The sequence below is a fragment of the Tupaia chinensis genome, unplaced genomic scaffold (genome assembly GCF_000334495.1).
Source record: "Tupaia chinensis unplaced genomic scaffold, TupChi_1.0 Scaffold144952_1, whole genome shotgun sequence".
In the NCBI taxonomy this organism is placed as follows: domain Eukaryota; kingdom Metazoa; phylum Chordata; class Mammalia; order Scandentia; family Tupaiidae; genus Tupaia; species Tupaia belangeri.
The window spans coordinates 258,087-280,925 of record NW_006204812.1 but is presented as its reverse complement, the minus strand read 5'-3'; the positions used below and the strand labels follow the sequence as shown (position 1 = coordinate 280,925).

The window sequence follows — 22,839 nt, the reverse complement described above, 5'->3', positions numbered from 1 at the left end:
GGTAAGAAAGCCGAAGCCCACACAGCTGACCATGTGGTCTGAGTCCCAGGTCAGCACATGGGTGCCCAAATCCCATAGGATGGAGAAACGGAGGAGAGACCGTTTCCCCGGGGCACTTTCTCCCTCTTTCTCTCTTGTGCTCTCTCTCTTTGGCAAGTACACGTGCCTTATGGCAAAACAAAAGAAAACACAAACAAAAACGCCACAAAGCAGATTGCTTGTCTTGAAATAAAGCATCCCCTATTTCAAGCTCCTTCCTACAGAGACCAAATTCTTGTTAGGTGGGGATTTTCAGGTGACTGGGGGTAATGTCTGTATTCCAGTCTCCCACCTCTCTGGCCTGTAAAGAGACTACCCAAAGAGTCATGTTTTCACAGACCAAACTTCTGTGTTAAGCACGGGGCGGGAGGGGGGGATCAGAAACCCAACTGATGGAGTATGCAGTGCTGCTGCTCACCCTGCTGGTAAATGAGGCAGGGGCACAACCTCTCCTGCATGTCCAGTGGGCTCCCAGACACTCCAGAAGGGTCTGCGAAGTTCTGCTGAGTCACCTTGAAGCAGCAGCTTCTCCAGTTACCAAGCCCCAGCTTGTGCAGCCCTGCAGCTTGGTGGTGACTCATGGTCTGGAACAACATAAGAGTTGATACTTCAGCCTGGAGTTGCTGGAGCAGCTGGGTACGATGCCAGCTTCAGGACTTTCTTCGGGTTCCCACTCCCCTCCTTCCATGGGTACTCCACCCTCAGGCTGGTTGGCAAGGAGGGAGGAAGGCTCTGGCAGAGGGAAGGGCTCAGGTGGCCTTGTTAACGGATGGAAAAGTGTTGAGCTGCATTGTGAAATCCTTGGTTTTTTGGGTGCAGATCACTAAAATTAGAGATCTGTCCCTAGGCGCAAAATGAAACCGCAACCACGAATGAAGTAGATAGAAAAGAAAGTTTAATAGAAAAGAAAGGAAAAGAAAGTACACCCAAAAAGGTTGTTGGGTGGGAGGATTGCCAAGTGGCAACTGCGCTAGATACTGGTTAGCCATTATCTTATTACTAGGGGTCATGAATATTTATTAGTGGGCGGCCCCTTACGCTGCCTATGTTCTTCCTTTAAATTTGAATCCACACGTTCTCTCCTGCACCTGTGCACCTTCCTCACAGGCAAAGTGAGGAATTTGGTCACCTAATTACGTATGCCCAGTGCGAGTCAGGTTGCCCCAATTAGATCGCCCAATTAGTCTATCGTATTAATGACCAAAATGCTTGCTTGGGTCCTTTTGATAAAGGAAAAAGATGTACGAACTATCCCTGTGTGCTTCCCTCAAGCCTTTAGGAATTAATATATGGCAAATTACCTGGCACCCGGGGCCAGGTGAGCCTTTCGCTTTTCTCTTAGGGCTGCCCGCTCATGGCTAACTAACTGCCTAGCGCAGTCTGACAGCCCCTGGTCTACACTGCCTTCTACCATCTTCCTGGGCACCCATCCCCACAGGAGCATGGCATTTCTTATTCCCAGCAGTGGTCTTCACATTTTCACATTCTTAAGTAGATAAAAGGCATTGTCAAAAACGATTTGCTCCCTCTCACATTTTTACGTTGATATTTAAAGTTTTTCATTTTATATTTAAATAGCTGCAAAAGGTAACAATTTCTGGTCACAAATGCTGACATTCTATTTTTATTTATTTACTTTTTTAGGGAGCTTTTTGCTGTAGGGCGTGTAAGCTCACTGGAGAGACAGAAAGCAAGAAATCACCCCCCAGGGGGATGGCCACATGGCAATCCCTTCTCTATTCTCCTCTAGGGATCTTGAGCACAAATGCACATGCTTCCGGCATGAGTTTCTAGCTGCTGGGTCTACGACGTGAACCGTGGTAGGCCATGTGAGAGTCCAGCGATGTAACCATTACGCCATCTGCTGGTCTCAATGCTGACATTTTTAAACTTACACTAGCTTTTTAATGTACCAAATAGAACTCAGACTTCAGAGCAATATGATATTTGTAACTGTCTACTAAAAAATGCCCTGGTGAATTTAGACAAGACAAAGATACCTACACACAAATAGAGGAAAGTGGGAATCGGGTGAACCCGGCATCTCTGATGGGGATCGCTGCAGCCTCGAGCTGTTCTCAGGTTTATTCTTTTTTAGGGTGATGCCAGGTATTTCCCATTAGTGACTACACATGTGGAGCCTCTCGTGTTCCCGTGGTTCTAAGCAAGCCTCCCCTGGCCTTCTGTGGCTGGCACACGACTTCCCTCCATCCCTATTGTCCTAGAATGCAGACCATGTCTTTATTAGAGCTTTTGCTTGTCCTGCGGTGACAGCGCCAAGACCATCTGCTTTAAAGGTCACAAGTTTTTTTGTGTAGACCTAGCTGCTCCCTACCAAAGGATACCTGAACAAGCTTTTTAAGAGCTTTATGACTTAATTTTTCTCCCAGTACTCATATTTTTCATCTTATTTTTCTCCATTATATCCTGCTGAGTTTGTCTCGTGGCCTGGTAAATAAGAGAGCTGACTGTGCAGTTCAAGTCCTGGCTCTGGCAGCTTGAACACATGCCCAGTAGGTGTGTGTGTGCCCCAAATCCCAACAGGATGGAGAAATGGAGAAGACATTGCAGCATGACCACAGCCCATGGGGGTGCACTCTCCCTTTCACTCTCTGTCTCTGTCTCTCTATCTCTCTGGTGAGTGGACATCTCCTATGAAAGATTAAAATTATATCCTGCTCTATTTTATGTTTTATTGATCATTCTTATCTATAGCAAAAATACGTATGTAACTTAACATTAATTTAAAATATTACTGGGTTGGGGCCAGCAGATGGTATAGTGGTTACATCACTGGACTCCCACATAGCCAACTGTGGTACAAGCCCAGGACCTGGTGGCTTGAAACTCATGCCAGACATGGGTGTGTGCATACCCAAGACCCCAGGAGGAGAATGGAGGAGAAGAGACTGACGTGTAGCCATCCCTTTCACTGTCTCTGTCTCTCTGGCGAGTGCACACACCCTATGGCAAAAACCTCTAAAAAAAGTATGCATAAAAAAGTAATGATCATCATTTTGTAGCCACATGATCATGAAAGTGATGATGCATTATTGCATAGAAAAATGAAGAAAAATATGTCATGATTTCCTGACAACCTAATATTTCCTGTGAACACAGGGTTCTAAGTGTTAATTCTTCTGGATTTATTTAGGATTACAATATTATTAACCCACAATGGACCAAAACAACATGTATTATTGTAAGTGTTGATAATTATTAAACATAACAACTTGGGACTGCCCCCAGTTTGTAGCCAAATGATCATTGGCGAGGCTGAAGTTTCCAAATAATATCTGTAGATAAATATTATTTATCTAAAAAATATTACTGCTAAGATGAGACTAGGTTTAACATTAATTCTATTTTAAAAATTTTAAAATTTGGGGCCAGTAGATGGTATGGTGGTTAAGGGCTCTGTACTCCCACATGGCTGACCATGGTTCGAGTCCTGGACCTGGTGACTTGCTTTCTCACTTTCCATTCTCTTGCTCTCTGGCACTCTGTCCCTCTCTGGTCAAATTAAATTAAATTAAATTATTCTTTAAAAATAAAAAAAATTCATGACAGGGTATGTGCATGCATGGAGTTGGGGAGGAGGCATCCTTCATGCAGCTCGGTCACATTGAGAGCCCCTTCCTCCAGTCCTGCAGCCTGCCATGATACTGGGCATGCATGAGCAGGCCCAGTGTTAGAAAATGGCTATGCCACAGAGGCTGAGCCATCTTTTTTTTGAGAGATTTTTGCTATGGGGCATATTTACTTGCTAGAGAGACAGAAAGTGAGAAATCCCCCCCCCCCCCTTTTCAGGGGATATGGCCACACCACAATCCCTTCTCCTCCATTCTCCTCTTGGAATTTTGGGTATGCACGCACACGCACGCAGTGTGAGTTTCAAACCTGCTGGGTCCATGACCTGAACTGCGATCAACCACGTTGGAGTCCAGCTTTTTAGCCACAATGCCACCTGGTGGCCCTGAGCCATCTTTTTGAAAAATTTTTTTAAACTGATGATAATTTATTAAAGTAGTTGACTCAGACATCTACAGTGATGACTTCAGCCTCAACTCCTGGTTCATTACTCTTGATGGAAGCAATCTGTTTAACAATCTCAGAAAGACCATGCAAACCAATGAGTCATTTGTGGATTCTCATCCGGAAGCAATCCCAAGTCTTAGAACCTTCCCACAAGGTGTTTTTCTTGTAGTGATTCTCAAAGTCTTGGTAAGTATCCGAACTGGTCCTTTCACCTTGAGATTCTTTTCCTTTGTACCTCTGATTAGTCAGCACACACCTTCTCCAGGGACTTTACATTGCAGCTGGTAAAGTAATTCTTGTTTGGTGAATAGCCACCTCTGGTTCCACAGGTGCTTTTCTAGTATCTTTAAAAGCCATGGCTGCGGCGTGGCTTCCTGACCAACTTGTTCCTCGGCAAGAGTGAACAGCGGTGAGTCAGGAGCCGGAGCAGGCTAGCCAAGGTTCCTCACCACCCATGCCTGCATCTTCTGCAACTCTATTTTTAATTTTTAAAGTTTATTTTTATTCATGATAGAGAACACATGCTGCACACTAGGGCTAGAGAGAGAATATCATGCTGAGATCTCTTTCCCCAGCCCTCCAGCTCTTTGGGATCTTGAACTCATGCTTTTGTGCCTGGGTGTGTTTTCAGGCCAACCTGGAGACCTGAACCTGCCATGGTCAGCCATGTGACTTCCAGTATTACAGTTCAGTTTGCCATTGACTTTGACACCAGGCTGGTTTTTATTTTTCATTTTTATAGAAAAGCTCAGAGTAACCTAGTTTGCATAAATTAAGTGGGAAAGAAATTTCACTAGAAGAGTGCCAGCCGATTCTTTGAATACCTCTGATTTGTATGATAAAAACCATATCATTTTCAGTGATCTATTCTCTGACAACGCAACTAGGTCTTCCTTCAATTTCGTTGGAAGCAAAGACTTGGAAACTGCCCAGCCTGTAAAGTATTTGTTGCCGTCATAAGGTCATTAGGTTTTCAGTTTCTGGAATTACACCAACAAAGTTTTCTGAAGACTTAGCAAATGAACAGTAATTACAGTGTTTATATGTGTTATTTTCCACTTACAGACATTGGTGTTTAAAATGCATCATAAGCAAAGGAGAGTTCCATGAACATAAAGCAAAACAAACAAACAAACAAAAAACACCAGTGAAAATCTTTGTATCATAATTTATCTAAGAAAAGAAGGCCCCATGACTTATCCATCTATATTTTTTAAAATTCAGAAGCAAGGTGATTGTCACAAGGCGCATAGTAACCTGATTACATGAATTGAAAAATTAGAAACCTTTTTCTTTAAAGAGATTTTTGCTATAGGGTGCATATGTTTGCCAGAGAGACAGGGAGACAGAAAGTGAGAAATCACTGTCCCCAGGGAGGATGGCCACACCACAGTCCCTTTTTCTCCATTCTCCTCTCGGGATCTTGGGCACACACACACACACACATCTAGCATGAGTTTAATCTGCAGGGTCCAGATTCAAACCACGGTGGACTATGTGGGAGTCCAGCGATGAAACCATTACGTCATCTGTTGGCCTCCCTTCCAAAGTCTTTGTGAACTATGAGGATGCACTTCCCTAGTTTGGAGATCCCTGTTTCAGAAGATCACCTGCTCCCTGGGCACCTCCATGCGTCCATGTAGCTAACACCACAGGCTTACTTCAGTGGGTCTAAGTAGCTGAACTCAGTTGGAAATCTGTAATGAGCGTCGTAGGAAGCAACTGGAATGTCATACATCGAAGGGTTCAAGACAGTAAGGTACTTGCCTTGAAGAGGTTTATGAAAAAGATTCCCCCTAAGCGCCCAGCAGAACAGTGGGCATGTGTTTGGGAAAGACTAACTGGCCAGCCAGTGAGTTAGCAAGAGGTTTCACAATGGTCTTCAGTACTTTCGAGAATCACCATAATTTGGGGTCAGACCCTTTGACTGTCAGCCTGTGGAGAGTGGGTATACAGTTCACATAATTGAGCTAAAAAATCCAGAGATCAACAGGCTAACTTAGAAGAATCGTTAACATGAGGACTGGACCCCAAATCCATAGACAGATTTGTGTGGAAAATCAAATAATGCTAGGACTCAGGAAAAGATGGAATTGATCAAGATGAGCTGAATGTTTAACAATGAATCCTGCCGAAATAGCAAGATGTGTCCACCACATCAGGTACAACCTTGACACTGAGACCAGATGTGGGATAGTAAAAATACATTTGAGGGTCAGCAGATGGCGTGGTAGTAAAAGCACTGGATTCTATATAGCTGGCTGCTCAGTTCGAGTCCTGAACCCAACAGCCTGAAAAACACAGTGGTGGAGGACCAGCAGGTGGCATGGTGGTTAAAGGCACTGGACTCCCACATGGCCAACTGCGGTTCAAATCCTGGACCTGGCAGCTTGCTTTCTTGCTTTCCCTCTCTGTCTCTCTCTGATTGAACTGGAAAATAACAATAATAAATAAAGTTAAATAAAATAATTCTTAAAAAGAAAAGAAAAGAAAAGAAAACCACACTGGGCGTGTGTGCGTGCATGCCCAAAATTCCAAGTGGAGAATGGAGAAAGGATCACACCGTGGCTATCTGTCCTGGGGAGTAATTTCTCACTTTACCTCTTTCTCTCTGTCTCCAGGAGTTCGCACACCCTATAGCAAACTAAAAACAAAACAAAACACAAAAACCAACAAAGTTTTATCTGTATTCTTAATTCCGAGCACGTGACTCCTAAAACTTGAACTTTTCGGAGTGGTAGGTCTGTCTTTTGTCATTCATGTTAATGAGATGACTCATTTGGGGGAGGATTTTGAGATAGCTTCAGGTTTGGGGCTGGCCATCAGAGAACAAAATCTGTGATTAGAGGGTTGGAACTTTCAGCCTCCTCCTGACCTCTGGGAAGGAGAGAGGAAGTAAAAATTGAGTTTCATTCCATAGCTAATGATTTAATCAATTATGCCTGCAATAAAACTCCTTATAGAACCCAGAACGACAAGGATTGGAAGGTGTCCATGTTGGTGAGTATGTTCACGTGCTGGCGAGGTCACAGTCCGGATATGGCAGAGAAGCTCTGTGCCCCTGCCTCCAACCCTACTCCCCAATACCCTACCCAATGTATCTCTTCCACTTCCTGAACTGTATCTCTTATAAGAAAATTATAACCATAATTATTGCACTTTCCTCATTTCTGGCCGTTATTCCAGCAAGTTAACAAACCCACCTACTGTGGGACCTCCCAGATTTGTAGCCAAATGAGACAGAAGTGCAGGTGGCCTGGGGATCTGGGACCTGTGTTTGGCACCTGAAGTGGGGCAATCTTGTGGGAACTGAGTTCCTTCACCTGTGTAGTCTGTGCTAACTCCAGGTAGTGAGTGTCAAAACTGAATGGTAGTTGGGAACCAGCAGTTAGTGTAATGGCTATGTCGCTGCACTCCCATGTAGTCGACCGTGGTTCGCGTCCTGGACCTGGTGGCTTCAAACTCACGCCAGGCGCATGTGCGTGTATGCCCAAGATCCCGAGAGGAGAATGGAGGAGAAGGGATTGCGGCGTGACCATCCCTCCTGGGGGGGGATTTCTTGCTTTCTGTCTCTATGTCTCGGTCTGTCTGGCGAGCGCACGTGCCCTATAGCGAAAAAAACCTCTCCAAAAAAAAAAAAAAAAAAAGAATACTATATTTAAAATTAGTGATATGCAATGGTTTAAAATGTTTTCAAAGGGACTTTAATGATAGTCAAGGTCTCATGCTAAGTGAGATGTCAACTACATGTACTGAGGACCTAGGCTAAAAAGTATAAAGGACGTGCATTGAAAAAGACTAGAGGGGCCAGCAGATGGTACTGTGGTTAAGGTGTGGGATTCCTCCATAGCTGACCAGGGTTCAAGTCCTGGACATGGCAGCTTGCTTTTTCTCTTTCTCTGGTGAGCACACATGTCCTATAGCAAATCTTAAATAATTATAATAGGGGCCTGCAGGTGGCATGATGGTTAAGGGTGCTGGACTTCCACATGGCCAACTGCAATTTGATTCCTGGACCCGGGGTGGCTTGGTTTCTCGCTTTCCCAATTTTTCTCTCTCTCTCTCTGTCCCTCTCTGGTCAAATTAAAATCAATAAAGATAAAAAAAAATTCTTTAAAATTTTTTAAAAATTATATAAAAAGAAAAGGATTAAAACCAGCAAACCATTGATAGTAGTTTTCCTTTCATGTGACATTATGAGTAATTTCTTTTCCCAATTTTGTGTTTGTTTGTTTGTTTTAGTTTTGCTATAGGGTGTTTGCATTCCCTGGAGAGAGACAGAGAAGAGAAAAACAAAGTGAGAAATCACCCCTCCTCCCCCAGAGGAGATGGTCATGCCTAATCCTTCTCTATTCTCCTCTCAAGATTTGGGGTGTACATGCACATGCACCCGACATGACTTTTTCAAGTCATCTGATCAGGAACTCAAATAGCACAGTTGGACATGTGGGATCCAGCCACCTTAACTTCCATACCACCTGCTGGTCCAGCTCTCTCGAGTTTTTAAAGTGAGTGCATGTTTCTTTTATAATAAAGACAGTTTTACAAAAGAGATGTACACACTGCACTGTTGGGTATCCTTTGAATGACCCTGAGAAAAGGAGCCTTTTCTATTTTGGCCCTATCCATCTTTCCAGTTTCATTTATCACCCTCCTGTACATGCTGCTTCCCAGCCACATCGGATTTCTTACCATTTGTTCTAGTCCATTCTATTGCTAATAGCTGCATGATTTATGAGAGGTATAGTCCAGCTTACAGTTTGGAGGTCCAAGGTCCAGGGGCTGCATCTTGCGAGGGTCTTCTGACTGCATCACATGGTGGAGGGCAGGAGGACAGGCATCCCTGTCCTTATGTTGCTGTCTCATTCCTTCCTTTTTATTTCTATTTTTTAGAATTATTTTGTTCATTCATTTTAATTTGACCAGAGGGAGACACACACAAAGAGATAGATAGATAGAGAGATAGATAGATAGAGAGAGAGAGAGATAGATAGATAGAGAGAGAGAGAGATAGATAGATAGAGAGAGAGAGAGATAGATAGATAGAGAGAGAGAGAGATAGATAGATAGAGAGAGAGAGAGATAGATAGATAGAGAGAGAGAGAGATAGATAGATAGAGAGAGAGAGAGATAGATAGATAGAGAGAGAGAGAGATAGATAGATAGAGAGAGAGAGAGATAGATAGATAGAGAGAGAGAGAGATAGATAGATAGAGAGAGAGAGAGATAGATAGATAGAGAGAGAGAGAGATAGATAGATAGAGAGAGAGAGAGATAGATAGATAGATAGACAGACAGACAGGGAGAAAGCCGCCAGGGCTGGGATTCAAACCATGGTCAGCCATGTGGGACTGTTCAGCGCCTTAACCACCATGCCACCTGCTGCCCCCCCCCTTTTTTTTCCTCATTCCTTCTTATAAACTCACCAGGCTTCAATTATGGGGGTCCTGTTCTAACGACCCTAATTCTCATCTCCTCCCAGTGGTCCCACTTTTCAACACCATAGCCAGGTTAAGTTTCTATCCTTTTTATTCATCACAACCAAAATTCAACACATGAATTGGGGGTGGGGGAGGGCATTCAAACCACAGCACTGCATTTTCCCACATAACAGGAATTTTCACAACTGTGCTTTTGCATGTGCTGGTCTCACAACTGGGAATGCCCCATGGTGTCTTCCAAGTTTGCCTTCCCCCACCAGATTGTGAACCTACCTAGAAGACATACTATTTACTTACATGTCATCACAACCCAGCACACAGTAGGCTATTCAATAAATATGAAATAGGTGAATTTTAGGTTTATTTAAAAAATATTTTAGGGACAAGCAGTTAGCATAATGGCTATGTCACTGGACTCCCACGTAGTCGACCACAGTTCGAGTCCTGGACCCGGTGGCTTAAACTCATGCTGGGCACATGTGCGTGCGTGCCCAAGATTCCGAGAGGAGAATGGAGGAGAAGGGATTGCGGTGTGGCCATCCCCCCTGGGGGGTGATTTCTTGCTTTCTGTCTCTCTGTCTCTGTCTGGCAAGCGCACACGCTCTATAGCAAAAACTTCTCCAAAAAAAAAAAAAAAAAAAGAAATTTACTGAGCTTTTTGCTATAGAGTGTGTGCATTTGCCGGCAAGACAGAGACAGAGACAGAAAGCAAGAAATCACCCCCTGGGGGGATGGCCATGCCCCAATCCCTTCTCCTCCATTCTCCTCTCCGGATCTTGGGCATGCACACATGCCTAGCGTAAATTTCAAGCCACTGGGTCTGGGACTTGAACTGCGGTTGACCATGTAGGAGTCCACCAATATAACGATTACACCATCTCCCTAGATTTATTTATTTGTTCATTTAAAATATTTATTGGGTCAGCAGGTGGCTTGGTGGTTAAGGTGCTGGACACTCCCACATGGCCAATCACAGTTTGAGTCCAGACCTGATGGCTTGCTTTCTCACTTTCCTTCTCTCTGTATCTCTGTTTTTCTCTGGTCAAATGAAAATGACTGAATAAACAAATAAAATTAAATAAATAATTCTTTAAAAAATAATTAATTTGTTTTCACAAATAGGACTTTTTGTCCCTAATAAAAGTGTGAACTTCAAACATTCTTGGTCTGGTGGTTCATATCTATCAGGTCGTTCAACTCTGGTGCCCATCTCACCCCCGGTAGCTTTCCCAAAGCTACTACCTTTACCATGAAGCTCCATGAGTTTTCCCCATTCGAACTTGGGCTTCTTTAGCATTTTTTCTGATGAAGACATCATGGACAAGATAGATAGATTGACAAGCCTTTTCTATGTCTTTTCCAATGCTGTCTGGAATTAGTTCACTGACCACTTCTTTCCTTTGTCTGCAGCTCCTGGGTCATGATTTCCATCATCATCTTCTGGATTTGGCGGACCTGCTGATGCTGGGCATAAGAGGTCTTCAGTATCTGATTGCTGTGTTTTTCAGTAAACCCAACAGAGAAGAGATTAAGCAAATAATCATTGGTAGTCTTGACACCCACATGAGCTTCAATCATGGTCTGCCATTTTTTGACCATGGAACACATTTTGTCATGGGTGAGATCCATGCCATGGAAGTTATTCAGGCAGTTTTTGCCCTGAACATCCTCAGTTATTAGCCTGGATTTCCTAAATGCGACTTCATCATTGTGCAGATCTGCAAGGCTCACTTCAAACACACAGCCCTTAAGGCCATCAGTTGCAATTTTGGTTCCCTGAGTCCCAGTAACTAGTGTTTCCCCAATATTTATGTTGAACATAACTGGTGCTTTCATGTCATACCAATCTTTTTTAGAAAATGGATCAACCACTTTCTTCTTGGCTCGCTTTTTGCTGCCTTTTGAAAGGTGCTTATTCTTGCCAAATGCCATGGGGCTACTCATAGAGCCAAAAAGGCTCATTCATTTATTTTAATTTTACCAGAGAGAGACACACACCGAGAAAGAGAGAGAGGGAGGAAAAGGGAGGAAGCAAATCACCAGGTCTGGGACTTGAACCACAGTCAGCCATGTGGGAGTGTCCAATGCCTTAACCATCATGCCACCTGCTGGTCCGCCCTAGATTTATTTTTATCTCTTGCTCAAAAATAAATATACATAAACATATAAACAAATGAATGGACTAATGGTAAGGCTGACCACCAAGAAAAAAATTGGTGGTCCTTAGCACTTGGGTTCAGAGAAAGAATGATGCTGCAAGTAAGCTTCTCAGAGGCCCATTACACAAGACTTGAGAATAGCAAAATTTTATAAACACAAGCAGAAGACACCTTGTCCCAGATGGTACATCCTCAGAATTCAGAATCCCACACCTTGCTGCCTGGTAATGTCAAGAAGTAGGAAAGATCTAAGATTTTATTTTACTCTAGAGGACAAAAAGATCATTAAAGAGCACTCCCACTTGCCAGTCTCCTGTGGTCTGTGTTTCCGCCCCAGGTGCCAGTGCCTTCACGGTCAGGCAATCGGCGTGTCCCATCCCAGCAGCTCTGGCCACGCTTTTTCTCGAAGGATGCCCTACTTGCACCCAGACATTTTGTCTGGAAGGGTCGGATGTGAGAGGGATATTTTAACAAGATACAGAGATTCATTATATTCCTCCTTGGCCTGTGTAGAGCATTGCAGAGGGACCTGGAGAACAGTATACTTAATCAAGTGCTCATTAGCCTCATGATACGGGACCATGTCAGTCCATCCTGTCCAGAGAATTGAAGTCAAATCTCATAGGCCCTCTTTCAGCCAGGTGTTCCCTACCCAGGGACACCTGAAGGATGTACCAACCAGACTGGCCTAGGGTACTGTTATAGAAAAGAAAAATGTATCATTGTCCAGGAACGGTCAGGGTAGAATACTGAATTTTCAAAATAAGTTATGTAACTCCCCACCCTGACTATCTGAATCATTTCCTAGGAAGCGACCTAAAGCAGATGAACCCTTTCTGGGGAAGGTAGCAGTCAGTGATGATGTTGCCTTACGAGGTTGTATGGACTAAGACATAATGGGGAGGTACAGTCAGAAATCTTTTGGGATTCATTTGTTTTAAAGTCTATCCACTTCTTTTAAAAATTTTTTCTAGAGAGGCCAGTAGGTGGTTTGTGGTTAAGGTACTGGACTCCCACATGGTGGACCGTGGTTTGAGTCCTGAAACCACGCAGTCAGCCATATATGGGATCCAGCCCCCTTAACCACCATGCCACCTGCTGGCCCAGCTCTCCCTCTTTTGTGCCCAGCATTGTGCTTGGTACTGTGCCCCAGGAGGGGACATCAGACAGGCTGGATGACTAAAGTGGACTGTTGGGTGCGAGCAATGGGTAATGATTTGCAAGGTCAGGAGAGAGCAGGGAGGCATTCCAGAAAAAGAGAACCCATGGATATATGACAGTATGCTATCTGGGTTTCTTCTTTTCTCTCTTTCTTTTTTTTTAAGGTTTTTTTTTTTTTTTAAAGATTTATTCATTCATTCATTTTAATTTGGCCAGAGAGAGATACACACACACAGAGAGAGAGAGAGACAGGAAAGTGAGAAAACAAGTCACCAGGTCCAAGACTCGAACTATGGTCAGCCATGTGGGAGTGTCCAGCACCTTAACCACCATGCCACCTGCTGGTCACTTTTCTTTTCTTTTTTAAAAGAATTATTATGGAGGCCAGCAGGTGGCATGGTGGTTAAGGCGTTAGACTCCCACATAACTGACCACAGTTCGAATCCCAGACCTGGCGGTTTGCTTTCTCTTTTTTTTTCCTCTCCCTCTCTCTCTCTCTCTCTCTTTCTATTGTAAGTACACATGCCCTGTAGCAAATTTTTAAAAAGTAATAAATTTTTAAAAAGTAATAAATTTTTAAAATAATTATTTATTAATATTATTATTTTAAACAAAAGTTTTATTTTTTGAGTTATTTTATTTAACTTTATTTATTATTATATTTTTTCAATTTGACCAGCAAGAGAGAAAGACAGAGAGAGAGAGAGAGAAAGTGAGAAAGCAAGCTGCCAGGTCCTGGACTACACCAGGGAAGATGACTACACCACAATTCTTTTTCCTCCATTCTCCTGTCAGAATTCTGGGCCTGCAAAAACATGTACCTGGCATGTTTCTTTCTTTGTTTTTGTTTTTTGGGTTTTTGGTTTTTGGTTTTGGTTTGTGTGTTTTGTTTTTGTTTTGTTTCAATTTGTTTTTAAGTCACTGGGTCCAGGATTCAAACCACACAATCAGTCATGTAGGACCCAGCTGCTCTAATCACCATGCTACTGGCTGGCCCAGTTAAATAATTCTGAAAGGGCAAAGAGGCAAAGGAAAGGGCTTGGATAAAGAGAAAAGATTTTAGAAAAGACATTTAAGTAATACCAACATATTTTTATGGGCACAGGTTGTTTATTAAAAATTTTCCACATGGAGCTGATTTGGAATGCTAAAGATCTTTGTTGTAGCTGCAAGTTGAGCTTTGACCTAAGAATGCACAACTCTGGTGCCCATCTCACCCCCGGTAGCTTTCCCAAAGCTACTACCTTTACCATGAAGCTCCATGAGTTTTCCCCATTCGAACTTGGGCTTCTTTAGCATTTTTTCTGATGAAGACATCATGGACAAGATAGATAGATTGACAAGCCTTTTCTATGTCTTTTCCAATGCTGTCTGGAATTAGTTCACTGACCACTTCTTTCCTTTGTCTGCAGCTCCTGGGTCATGATTTCCATCATCATCTTCTGGATTTGGCGGACCTGCTGATGCTGGGCATAAGAGGTCTTCAGTATCTGATTGCTGTGTTTTTCAGTAAACCCAACAGAGAAGAGATTAAGCAAATAATCATTGGTAGTCTTGACACCCACATGAGCTTCAATCATGGTCTGCCATTTTTTGACCATGGAACACATTTTGTCATGGGTGAGATCCATGCCATGGAAGTTATTCAGGCAGTTTTTGCCCTGAACATCCTCAGTTATTAGCCTGGATTTCCTAAATGCGACTTCATCATTGTGCAGATCTGCAAGGCTCACTTCAAACACACAGCCCTTAAGGCCATCAGTTGCAATTTTGGTTCCCTGAGTCCCAGTAACTAGTGTTTCCCCAATATTTATGTTGAACATAACTGGTGCTTTCATGTCATACCAATCTTTTTTAGAAAATGGATCAACCACTTTCTTCTTGGCTCGCTTTTTGCTGCCTTTTGAAAGGTGCTTATTCTTGCCAAATGCCATGGGGCTACTCATAGAGCCAAAAAGGCTCATTCATTTATTTTAATTTTACCAGAGAGAGACACACACCGAGAAAGAGAGAGAGGGAGGAAAAGGGAGGAAGCAAATCACCAGGTCTGGGACTTGAACCACAGTCAGCCATGTGGGAGTGTCCAATGCCTTAACCATCATGCCACCTGCTGGTCCCCCCTAGATTTATTTTTATCTCTTGCTCAAAAATAAATATACATAAACATATAAACAAATGAATGGACTAATGGTAAGGCTGACCACCAAGAAAAAAATTGGTGGTCCTTAGCACTTGGGTTCAGAGAAAGAATGATGCTGCAAGTAAGCTTCTCAGAGGCCCATTACACAAGACTTGAGAATAGCAAAATTTTATAAACACAAGCAGAAGACACCTTGTCCCAGATGGTACATCCTCAGAATTCAGAATCCCACACCTTGCTGCCTGGTAATGTCAAGAAGTAGGAAAGATCTAAGATTTTATTTTACTCTAGAGGACAAAAAGATCATTAAAGAGCACTCCCACTTGCCAGTCTCCTGTGGTCTGTGTTTCCGCCCCAGGTGCCAGTGCCTTCACGGTCAGGCAATCGGCGTGTCCCATCCCAGCAGCTCTGGCCACGCTTTTTCTCGAAGGATGCCCTACTTGCACCCAGACATTTTGTCTGGAAGGGTCGGATGTGAGAGGGATATTTTAACAAGATACAGAGATTCATTATATTCCTCCTTGGCCTGTGTAGAGCATTGCAGAGGGACCTGGAGAACAGTATACTTAATCAAGTGCTCATTAGCCTCATGATACGGGACCATGTCAGTCCATCCTGTCCAGAGAATTGAAGTCAAATCTCATAGGCCCTCTTTCAGCCAGGTGTTCCCTACCCAGGGACACCTGAAGGATGTACCAACCAGACTGGCCTAGGGTACTGTTATAGAAAAGAAAAATGTATCATTGTCCAGGAACGGTCAGGGTAGAATACTGAATTTTCAAAATAAGTTATGTAACTCCCCACCCTGACTATCTGAATCATTTCCTAGGAAGCGACCTAAAGCAGATGAACCCTTTCTGGGGAAGGTAGCAGTCAGTGATGATGTTGCCTTACGAGGTTGTATGGACTAAGACATAATGGGGAGGTACAGTCAGAAATCTTTTGGGATTCATTTGTTTTAAAGTCTATCCACTTCTTTTAAAAATTTTTTCTAGAGAGGCCAGTAGGTGGTTTGTGGTTAAGGTACTGGACTCCCACATGGTGGACCGTGGTTTGAGTCCTGAAACCACGCAGTCAGCCATATATGGGATCCAGCCACCTTAACCACCATGCTGTGGGCTGGCCCTCTCTTTCACGAGTGAGAGAGACAGAGACAGGTACCTTTAATAGGGTGTCTATGCTGCACTCCATCCCAAACCTCAGCTAGCCAGGATCATGTGCACATGCGTGCCTGGTGTACTCAGGAAGATCTCTGGACAGGAACCTGGAACCTTCCCGTATGAGTCATTTTCAAAGAGTGTTGCATTACCACTGTGTCACCTTCTGGCCCCTATGGAGATGAGTTTTGAGAAGCCCACTCCGATATTCGACAATTCCAAATACCTGTAACCGGAGTGCAGACTGTCCTGTTGAACACCTTGACTAGTGGCTCATTGTTGGATAGCCTTTGCATTGCTTCCCTTGCTCCCAAGATCCCACAGGGGTGATGCGGACCAGATGGATGTCACACATGCAGTGCGCTGCATTACGAGAGAGGACCACTGAGCTCAGAGACGCCACCTCTTTTATAGCAATCAGTAAGCAAGCTTGCTTTTTGTCCTGAAGGAAGACAGTATGTCATTTTTCAGTTGCTTACTGTAACAAAACCCTGAGAAATGGCCTGAAAAATAGTGATTTGGGGGCCTGCAAGTGGCATGGTGATTAAGATCTTGGACTCCTACCTGGCCAACTGTGGTTCAAGTCCCAAACCCAGTACCTTGAAAAATATGCAGGCTGTGTGTGTGTGTGTGTGTGTGTGTGTGTGTGTATGTACTCAAAATCCTGAAAGGAGAAGGAAGAAAGGGATTGCAGAGTGGCTATGCTCCCTAGGGGGTGATTTCTCACTCACCCTCCCCCCCTCCCTAACTCTGGTGAATGCACGTGCATTCTGGCAAAAAAAAAAAAAAAATAATAAGATTAAGGCTTTTATTCTTGCCATATCCAGAAGATATCCAGGTGTACAAGAGCTGCATGGAGGAGAATCTCCCAGCAGATATGCCCTGTGAAATTTCAGTTCTGTCGTATTCCAGAATTAAAAAAAGAGAACAAATTAATCAATAATTCCAATTAAAGAAGATGATCTCTTGATAAAAGAAACTTTCTCCCTTAATTCACTCTTTTTTTTTTTTTTAAGGCTCTTCTGCCTAGTATTTTTTAACCATAAATAAGGTATTTTTCCTTAGGATCTGTAATTTTCTCCTAAAATAGTAAATGCTTTCATAGTCCTCTGATGTCTTAATTTCCTTTTTTTCTCAGATAGTCTCCTGAAAGAAAATACATTATGGTTATTACTTTTTAGTATTAAATTATCACTACAATATGGTTGATTAATCCATTCTTCTTTTTAAAATAATTAATTTATTTAATTTTATTCATCATCATTAGTATTTTTTAATTTGACCAGAGAGAGAGACTGAGAGAGAGAGAGAAAAAAAGTGAGAAAATAAACCACCAGGCATCCTCTGGCAATTCAAAAAAGCTAATTTATTTATTCCATGGTGGGGGGGGGAGAATGAGAGAGAGAGCACACCCAGCACAGTCTAGTAACCATGATCCAGTCCCAGCTTTGGCCGGCCCCAGATCATGGGCACGTGCATACCCGTGTACTTAGCAAGGTCTCTGGACACAAACCTGGAACTCTCCCATGTGGGCTGGACTTGCAGAACACCATGTTTTACTGCTGTAGCACTGTCCAACCCTTGCTATTAAATCTTCATTGGAAAAAAAAAGTATCCGGTTCGCCCTGTGGTATAGTGGTTAATGGTGCTGGATACCATGTGGTCAACCACGGCTTAACTACTGGTTCAGGTGGCCCAGGAAACACACCAGGCCTGTGTATGCCCCACATGTATGCCCCACATCCTGCCTGGATGGAGAAATGGGAGGTAAGAATTGCAGCATGACTGCATCCCTCTGGAGGGTGCTTTCTCCCTTTCTCTCTTTGGCGAGCACATGCCCTCTGGCAATTCAAAATAAAACAAAAACATATCAACATGGAAGGTGGCAGGCTGGCTCGGGGCAATCTCTTTTCCTATAAAATGTCTGTTTATGTAGTCTAGGAGCCCACAGTGACATCTCTGCCTTTTTGCCCTGCTGTTTCCTCAGTTCCCTGATCTGCCCCTTTGAGATGGTCAACTCAGGGTCCTTGGAGACACTAAGACCTAAGATGGGACAGAACAAGCTGACTGACTTAGAAGCCAAGACAAGACAGAATCCTAGTTCCGGTAGCTGGAATCTGCTTTCCCTGTGGTTCAGCTGCATGCTGCCCTTCCAGTGGTTACCCGGTATCCCTCCAATAGATTCCTCCTTTCTGGTCCTCACTGGTCTGAGTTGGATCCCCATAACATGTAGTTAGAAGACCCAACTAACACAGGATTTGGAGTCAAACTTACCCAGCTTCTCTGTGGCTTCTACACAGATGCTAGGACACATGCCTTCAGTGTAAGTTGCCACCAGAAGATACAGATTGGTCTTTACAACGATCACACCCGTGTTTTCCTGGATAAAGAATAGAATATAATGCCCACTCTGGGTCCTAACCACAGGGACCAGCAGGCATGCCACTGCCACTGCCACGTTTTTTACCATTTCCCGACTTTCTTACAGTCATGTATTTGTTTTTGGATTCTCCCATTCATTTCCACTAGTTTAGTTGTTTTTCCTGTAAATGTTTTAGACTATTGTAATAACAATGTACATATTTGGAGAAAGTCCTCCAATTGATTGTAATATATTATTATCTCAATGAGAACCCACAGATTTAATGGACAGGTAATGCATTTTATTTTTCATTTATGTTTTAAAATAATTATTTATTTAATTTTATTTTTTATTATTATTATAATTTTTAAAATTTGACCAGAGAAAGACAGACAGAGAGCGAGACGGAAAGTGAGAAAGCAAGCACCAGGTCCAGGACTTGAATAGCAGTCAACCATGTGGGAGTCCATCGCCTTAGACACCATGCCACTTGCCAACTTCAGGTAATGTATTTTAAAAGTGGAGAGCTGTGGGCTTGAATCTCAACACTATTGTTTTCTGCTACATGTCTATAGCAAGTTATTTAAACTCAATTTCTTCATCTGTAGAATGAAGCTATTTCCTTTATAATGCGGAGAAGTGAGCATAACCATAACACAAAGTATCCAATGGATGTAAGTTCCTAAGAGGCGACAGAAAGCCAAGAGGGGCTTTAGGCATGGAAGTGATGTCACCTTCTCTTCTCGGGAGGGTGTAGAGCAGTGGCCCCCAGCCTTTTTGGCACCAGCGACTGGTTTTGTGGAAGCCGATTTTTCTATGGATAGGGCGGGGGTGAGGGGTGAGAGGGATAGTTTATGAGAGCACGCAACCTAGATCCCTCACACGCAGTCTACAACAGGGTTTGTATTTCGGTGAGACTTTAATGCTGCTGCTGAGCTGACCGGAAGCAGAGCTCAGGCAGTAACGAGAGGGATGGGGAATGGCTGTAGATACAGAAGCTTGGCTCCCTGGTCCACCGCTCACCCGCGGTGTGACCCAGTTCCTAACAGGCCACAGATCAGAACAGGTTTGTGGCCCAGGGGCAGGGGACCTCTTTCTGATATTCTATATCAGAAAGACTATAGTAGAAAGAGACAGTTCAGGAAAAGTTCAGTTGGTGGATCATGGAATGAATGTTTGTCAAAGCCAGGTTTTCTTCAAAAAGTTCACGGAAGATACACGTGAAAAAAACTATGCCTGAAATTTTTTTTCCACCAAGATAAACTCATCCTTTAATTCCAGTTTCCCATGAGTCTTTTTAAAGAATTATTTCATTTAACTTTATTTATATAATTATTATTATTATTTTAATTTGACCAGAGAGGGACAGAGAGAGAGAGAAGAGAGGGAAAGTGAGAAAGCAAGCTGCCAGGTCCAGGACCCAACTGCAGTAGACTATGTGGGAGTCCAGGGCCCCAAGTTTTTGTTTTATTTTAAGAGAGAGATTTTTTACTATAGGGAACATAAGCTCTCCAGAGAGACAGAGACAGAAAGCTAGAAATCACCTCCAAGAGGGATGGCCATGCCACAGTCCCTCCCCTCCATTCTCTTCTTGGGATTTTGGGCTCACGTGCACACACACCCAGCGTGTTTTAAGCAACCGGGTCCAGGACTTGAACCGTGGTCAACTATGTGGGAATCCAGCATTACGCCATCTGCTGGTCGCTCCCACGAACTTTTTGAAATCTTGTGCTTTTACACTTGCCTTCCTGGTACTCGACTATTTCAGACAGTACAGAAATGGACAATAATGGGCTTAACCTGTTTTATAGAGAGGATTGCGAAGGGCAAAGAGAATTGAAGTCAAATTAGTTTCTTAAGGTTAAACCTAATTATCTTCAAATCTTGAACACTCACATTCTTAGCATAAAGAGAATAGTCATCTGCCCGGACACATTTGTAATCCCTTTCCTTGAAATACAGTCCTTCTCTTCGAGTTTGCAAAGGGTTCTTGGCAAATCCATTCACGAGTGTGCGGACATCACTGGGCATCACCTGGAGAGGTTAAAGTTAGACCAAGAGTTGACACAGAAGTTAAATGTGACCTCCTTGTCTGTTTTACATGGCCTGCAAATTAAGAAGGTTTTTCAATTTTTTTTTTTTTTTGTCAGAGGATGTACACATTTGAGAGAGAGAGACACGAAGAGAGAGAGAGAGAGAGAGAGAGAGAGAACCCTCTGAGGGAGTGTGGTCACACCACAAACCCCTTCTTCACTTTCCCATCCTGTTGGGATTTGGGACACACACGTGTAAGGGCCTGGGAAGTTTTTCAAGCATCTGGTGCCTCAGTCAGCCATGGGGGATCTGGCTCCCTTAACTACTAGGCTACAGGGCCAGCCCTGTTTCCACAATTTTAAATGGTTGGGGGAAAAAGTCAAAAGAAGGGGCCAGCAGATGTTGTAGAGGTTAAGGCAGCTGGAGTCCACCTGTCGGACTTCACAGTCTGAGTCCCAGACCCAGCGGCTTGAAAACCATGAGGGGTGTGCCCACGTACATGGCCAAAATCCTAACACAAGGACTGCCCCTGGGGTGACTTCTCCTCCCCGCCCCCCACATGTCCTCTATGGCAAATCTGAAAGGAAAAAAAAAAGGAAGTCAAAAGAAGAATAATGCTTTTTGAAAAGTAAAATATTGTTATGAAATTAGGGGCCAGTAGGTGGCGGTTAAGGCACTGGACTCCTACCCAGCCAGCCATGGTTCTAGTTGCAGGGCCCATGGCTTGAAAATCACACTGGGCATGCATGTGTATACATGCTAAAAACCCGGAGAAGGGACTGCAGTGTGGCCATCTCCCCTGGAGGGTGTGTCTCACTTTGCCTCTCACAGTGACTCTGCTGCCTTGTGTGTACGCCCCAAGCCGCCACAACTGAGAACTCCGTCTCTCTGTCTCTCTTCGGCAAGCACACGTGCCCCAGGGCAAAAACCTTATAAAAAAATAGTGTACGAAATTCACATTTCAGTATCAATAAAGTTTTATTAGTACACAGTCACACCTATTCATTATGCATTTCTAGAGCTATTTTCCCATTACAACTGCAGAGTTGGCAGGTTGAGACAGACACTACAATATTTACTATAGCTCTTTCTTCTTTCTTTTTCATCTTTACACGTTACATGCCCTTTCTTCTCCTTACACTAAATCCCGGCGTGGCTACACACAGGGTGCGCTCATGGAGTTTGACGAGGGCTGCACTGTCCACGTGCTTTGTTCCCAGGAGGGAGTCTAACAGTAAATTCTGCAAATGGCTCATGTCTCAGCTCTGAAAGGAAACTACAGTTAATCGGACTGACCAGGTTTTTTCTCCTTTGGTATAGGGTGCATGTGCTCACTGGAGAGACAGAGACAGAGAGAGAGTGAGAAATCATCCCCCTCCCCCCAGGAGGATGGCCATGCCACAATCCCTGTTTCAGGCTGTGGGTCCTGGACTCCAGCCTTGGTCAGTCGCCTATGTGGGAGTCCAGCATCTTAACCACTACGCCACCTGCTGGTCCCCTGGCCAGGTTTTTATTATTAGTATTATTTGAAGAGGTTTTTGTTATAGGGTTTGTGCGCTCGCTGGACAGAGACATACAGAAAGAGAGAAATCACCCCCCAGGGGGTGGTCACGCCGCAATCCCTTCTCCTCCATTCTCCTCTCGGGATCTTGAGCACGCACGCACACGCGCCCGGCGTCATGGGAGTCCAGCGACATAGCCATTACACTAACTGCTGGTCCCACCTGGCCAGGTTTTAAAAGGCACGTGAATACAATGTTTCTAAGAGACTTCAGTATTAATATCGGCCTATGTACTCTGAAGAAGTGAAGGATGAAAATGGGGGTCCATTATCTAGCGGCCACTTAGAAGTAAACAAAATCGCAGAAAAATCGGTCACAGAGTGGGTTATGAAGTGGAGTTCAGCCTCATAATTTTCTTTATCTTTTTTTGGAAAGGTTTTTTGCTATAGGGCGCGTGCGCTCGCCAGACAGACAGAGAAAGAGACAGAAAGCGAGAAATCACCCCCCAGGGGGGATGGCCACGCCACAATCCCTTCTCCTCCCGGGATCTTGGGAAGGCACGCAAATGCGCCCTGCGTGAGTTTTAAGCCACCAGGTCCAGGACGCGAGCCCGTGGTGGACTACGTGGGAGTCCAGCGACATAGCCATTACGCTAACTGCTGGTTCCCCGGCCTCATAATTTTCTAGCTTTATCAATGGTTTGTGTCAAAATCATCTGAGATTTTAAAACAAAAGGCCCCCAAACCAGCCAGAGTGGGGACCCACCAAATCATCTACACAGATACTGACATGCTGGCCCTGAATGC

The 22,839-nt window shown here is 43.8% G+C and overlaps 1 protein-coding gene and 2 pseudogenes across 2 annotated transcripts in view; all 3 read right to left on the bottom strand.

Moving 5' to 3' along the window:
- LOC102485324 (profilin-4) overlaps positions 1-22,839 on the bottom strand; it is a 31,854-nt gene that overhangs the window by 8,511 nt on the left and 504 nt on the right. The window contains exons 2-5 of one of the 2 annotated variants that reach the window (XM_014583871.2): positions 21,671-21,796; positions 20,394-20,531; positions 18,410-18,515; positions 16,966-17,281 (exon numbers count right to left, since the gene is read on the bottom strand). In XM_014583871.2, coding sequence (XP_014439357.1) covers positions 17,253-17,281; positions 18,410-18,515; positions 20,394-20,531; positions 21,671-21,787 — 390 coding nt within the window. In that variant the 5' untranslated portion in view covers positions 21,788-21,796 and the 3' untranslated portion in view covers positions 16,966-17,252. Of the gene's footprint in view, positions 1-16,965; positions 17,282-18,409; positions 18,516-20,393; positions 20,532-21,670; positions 21,797-22,839 lie in introns of those variants that run through there. The other variant, XM_006167652.2, reaches the window with a different exon arrangement.
- LOC102503098 (40S ribosomal protein S3a pseudogene) lies at positions 5,735-11,450 on the bottom strand (annotated as a pseudogene).
- Positions 14,024-14,772, bottom strand: LOC102502674 (40S ribosomal protein S3a pseudogene; annotated as a pseudogene).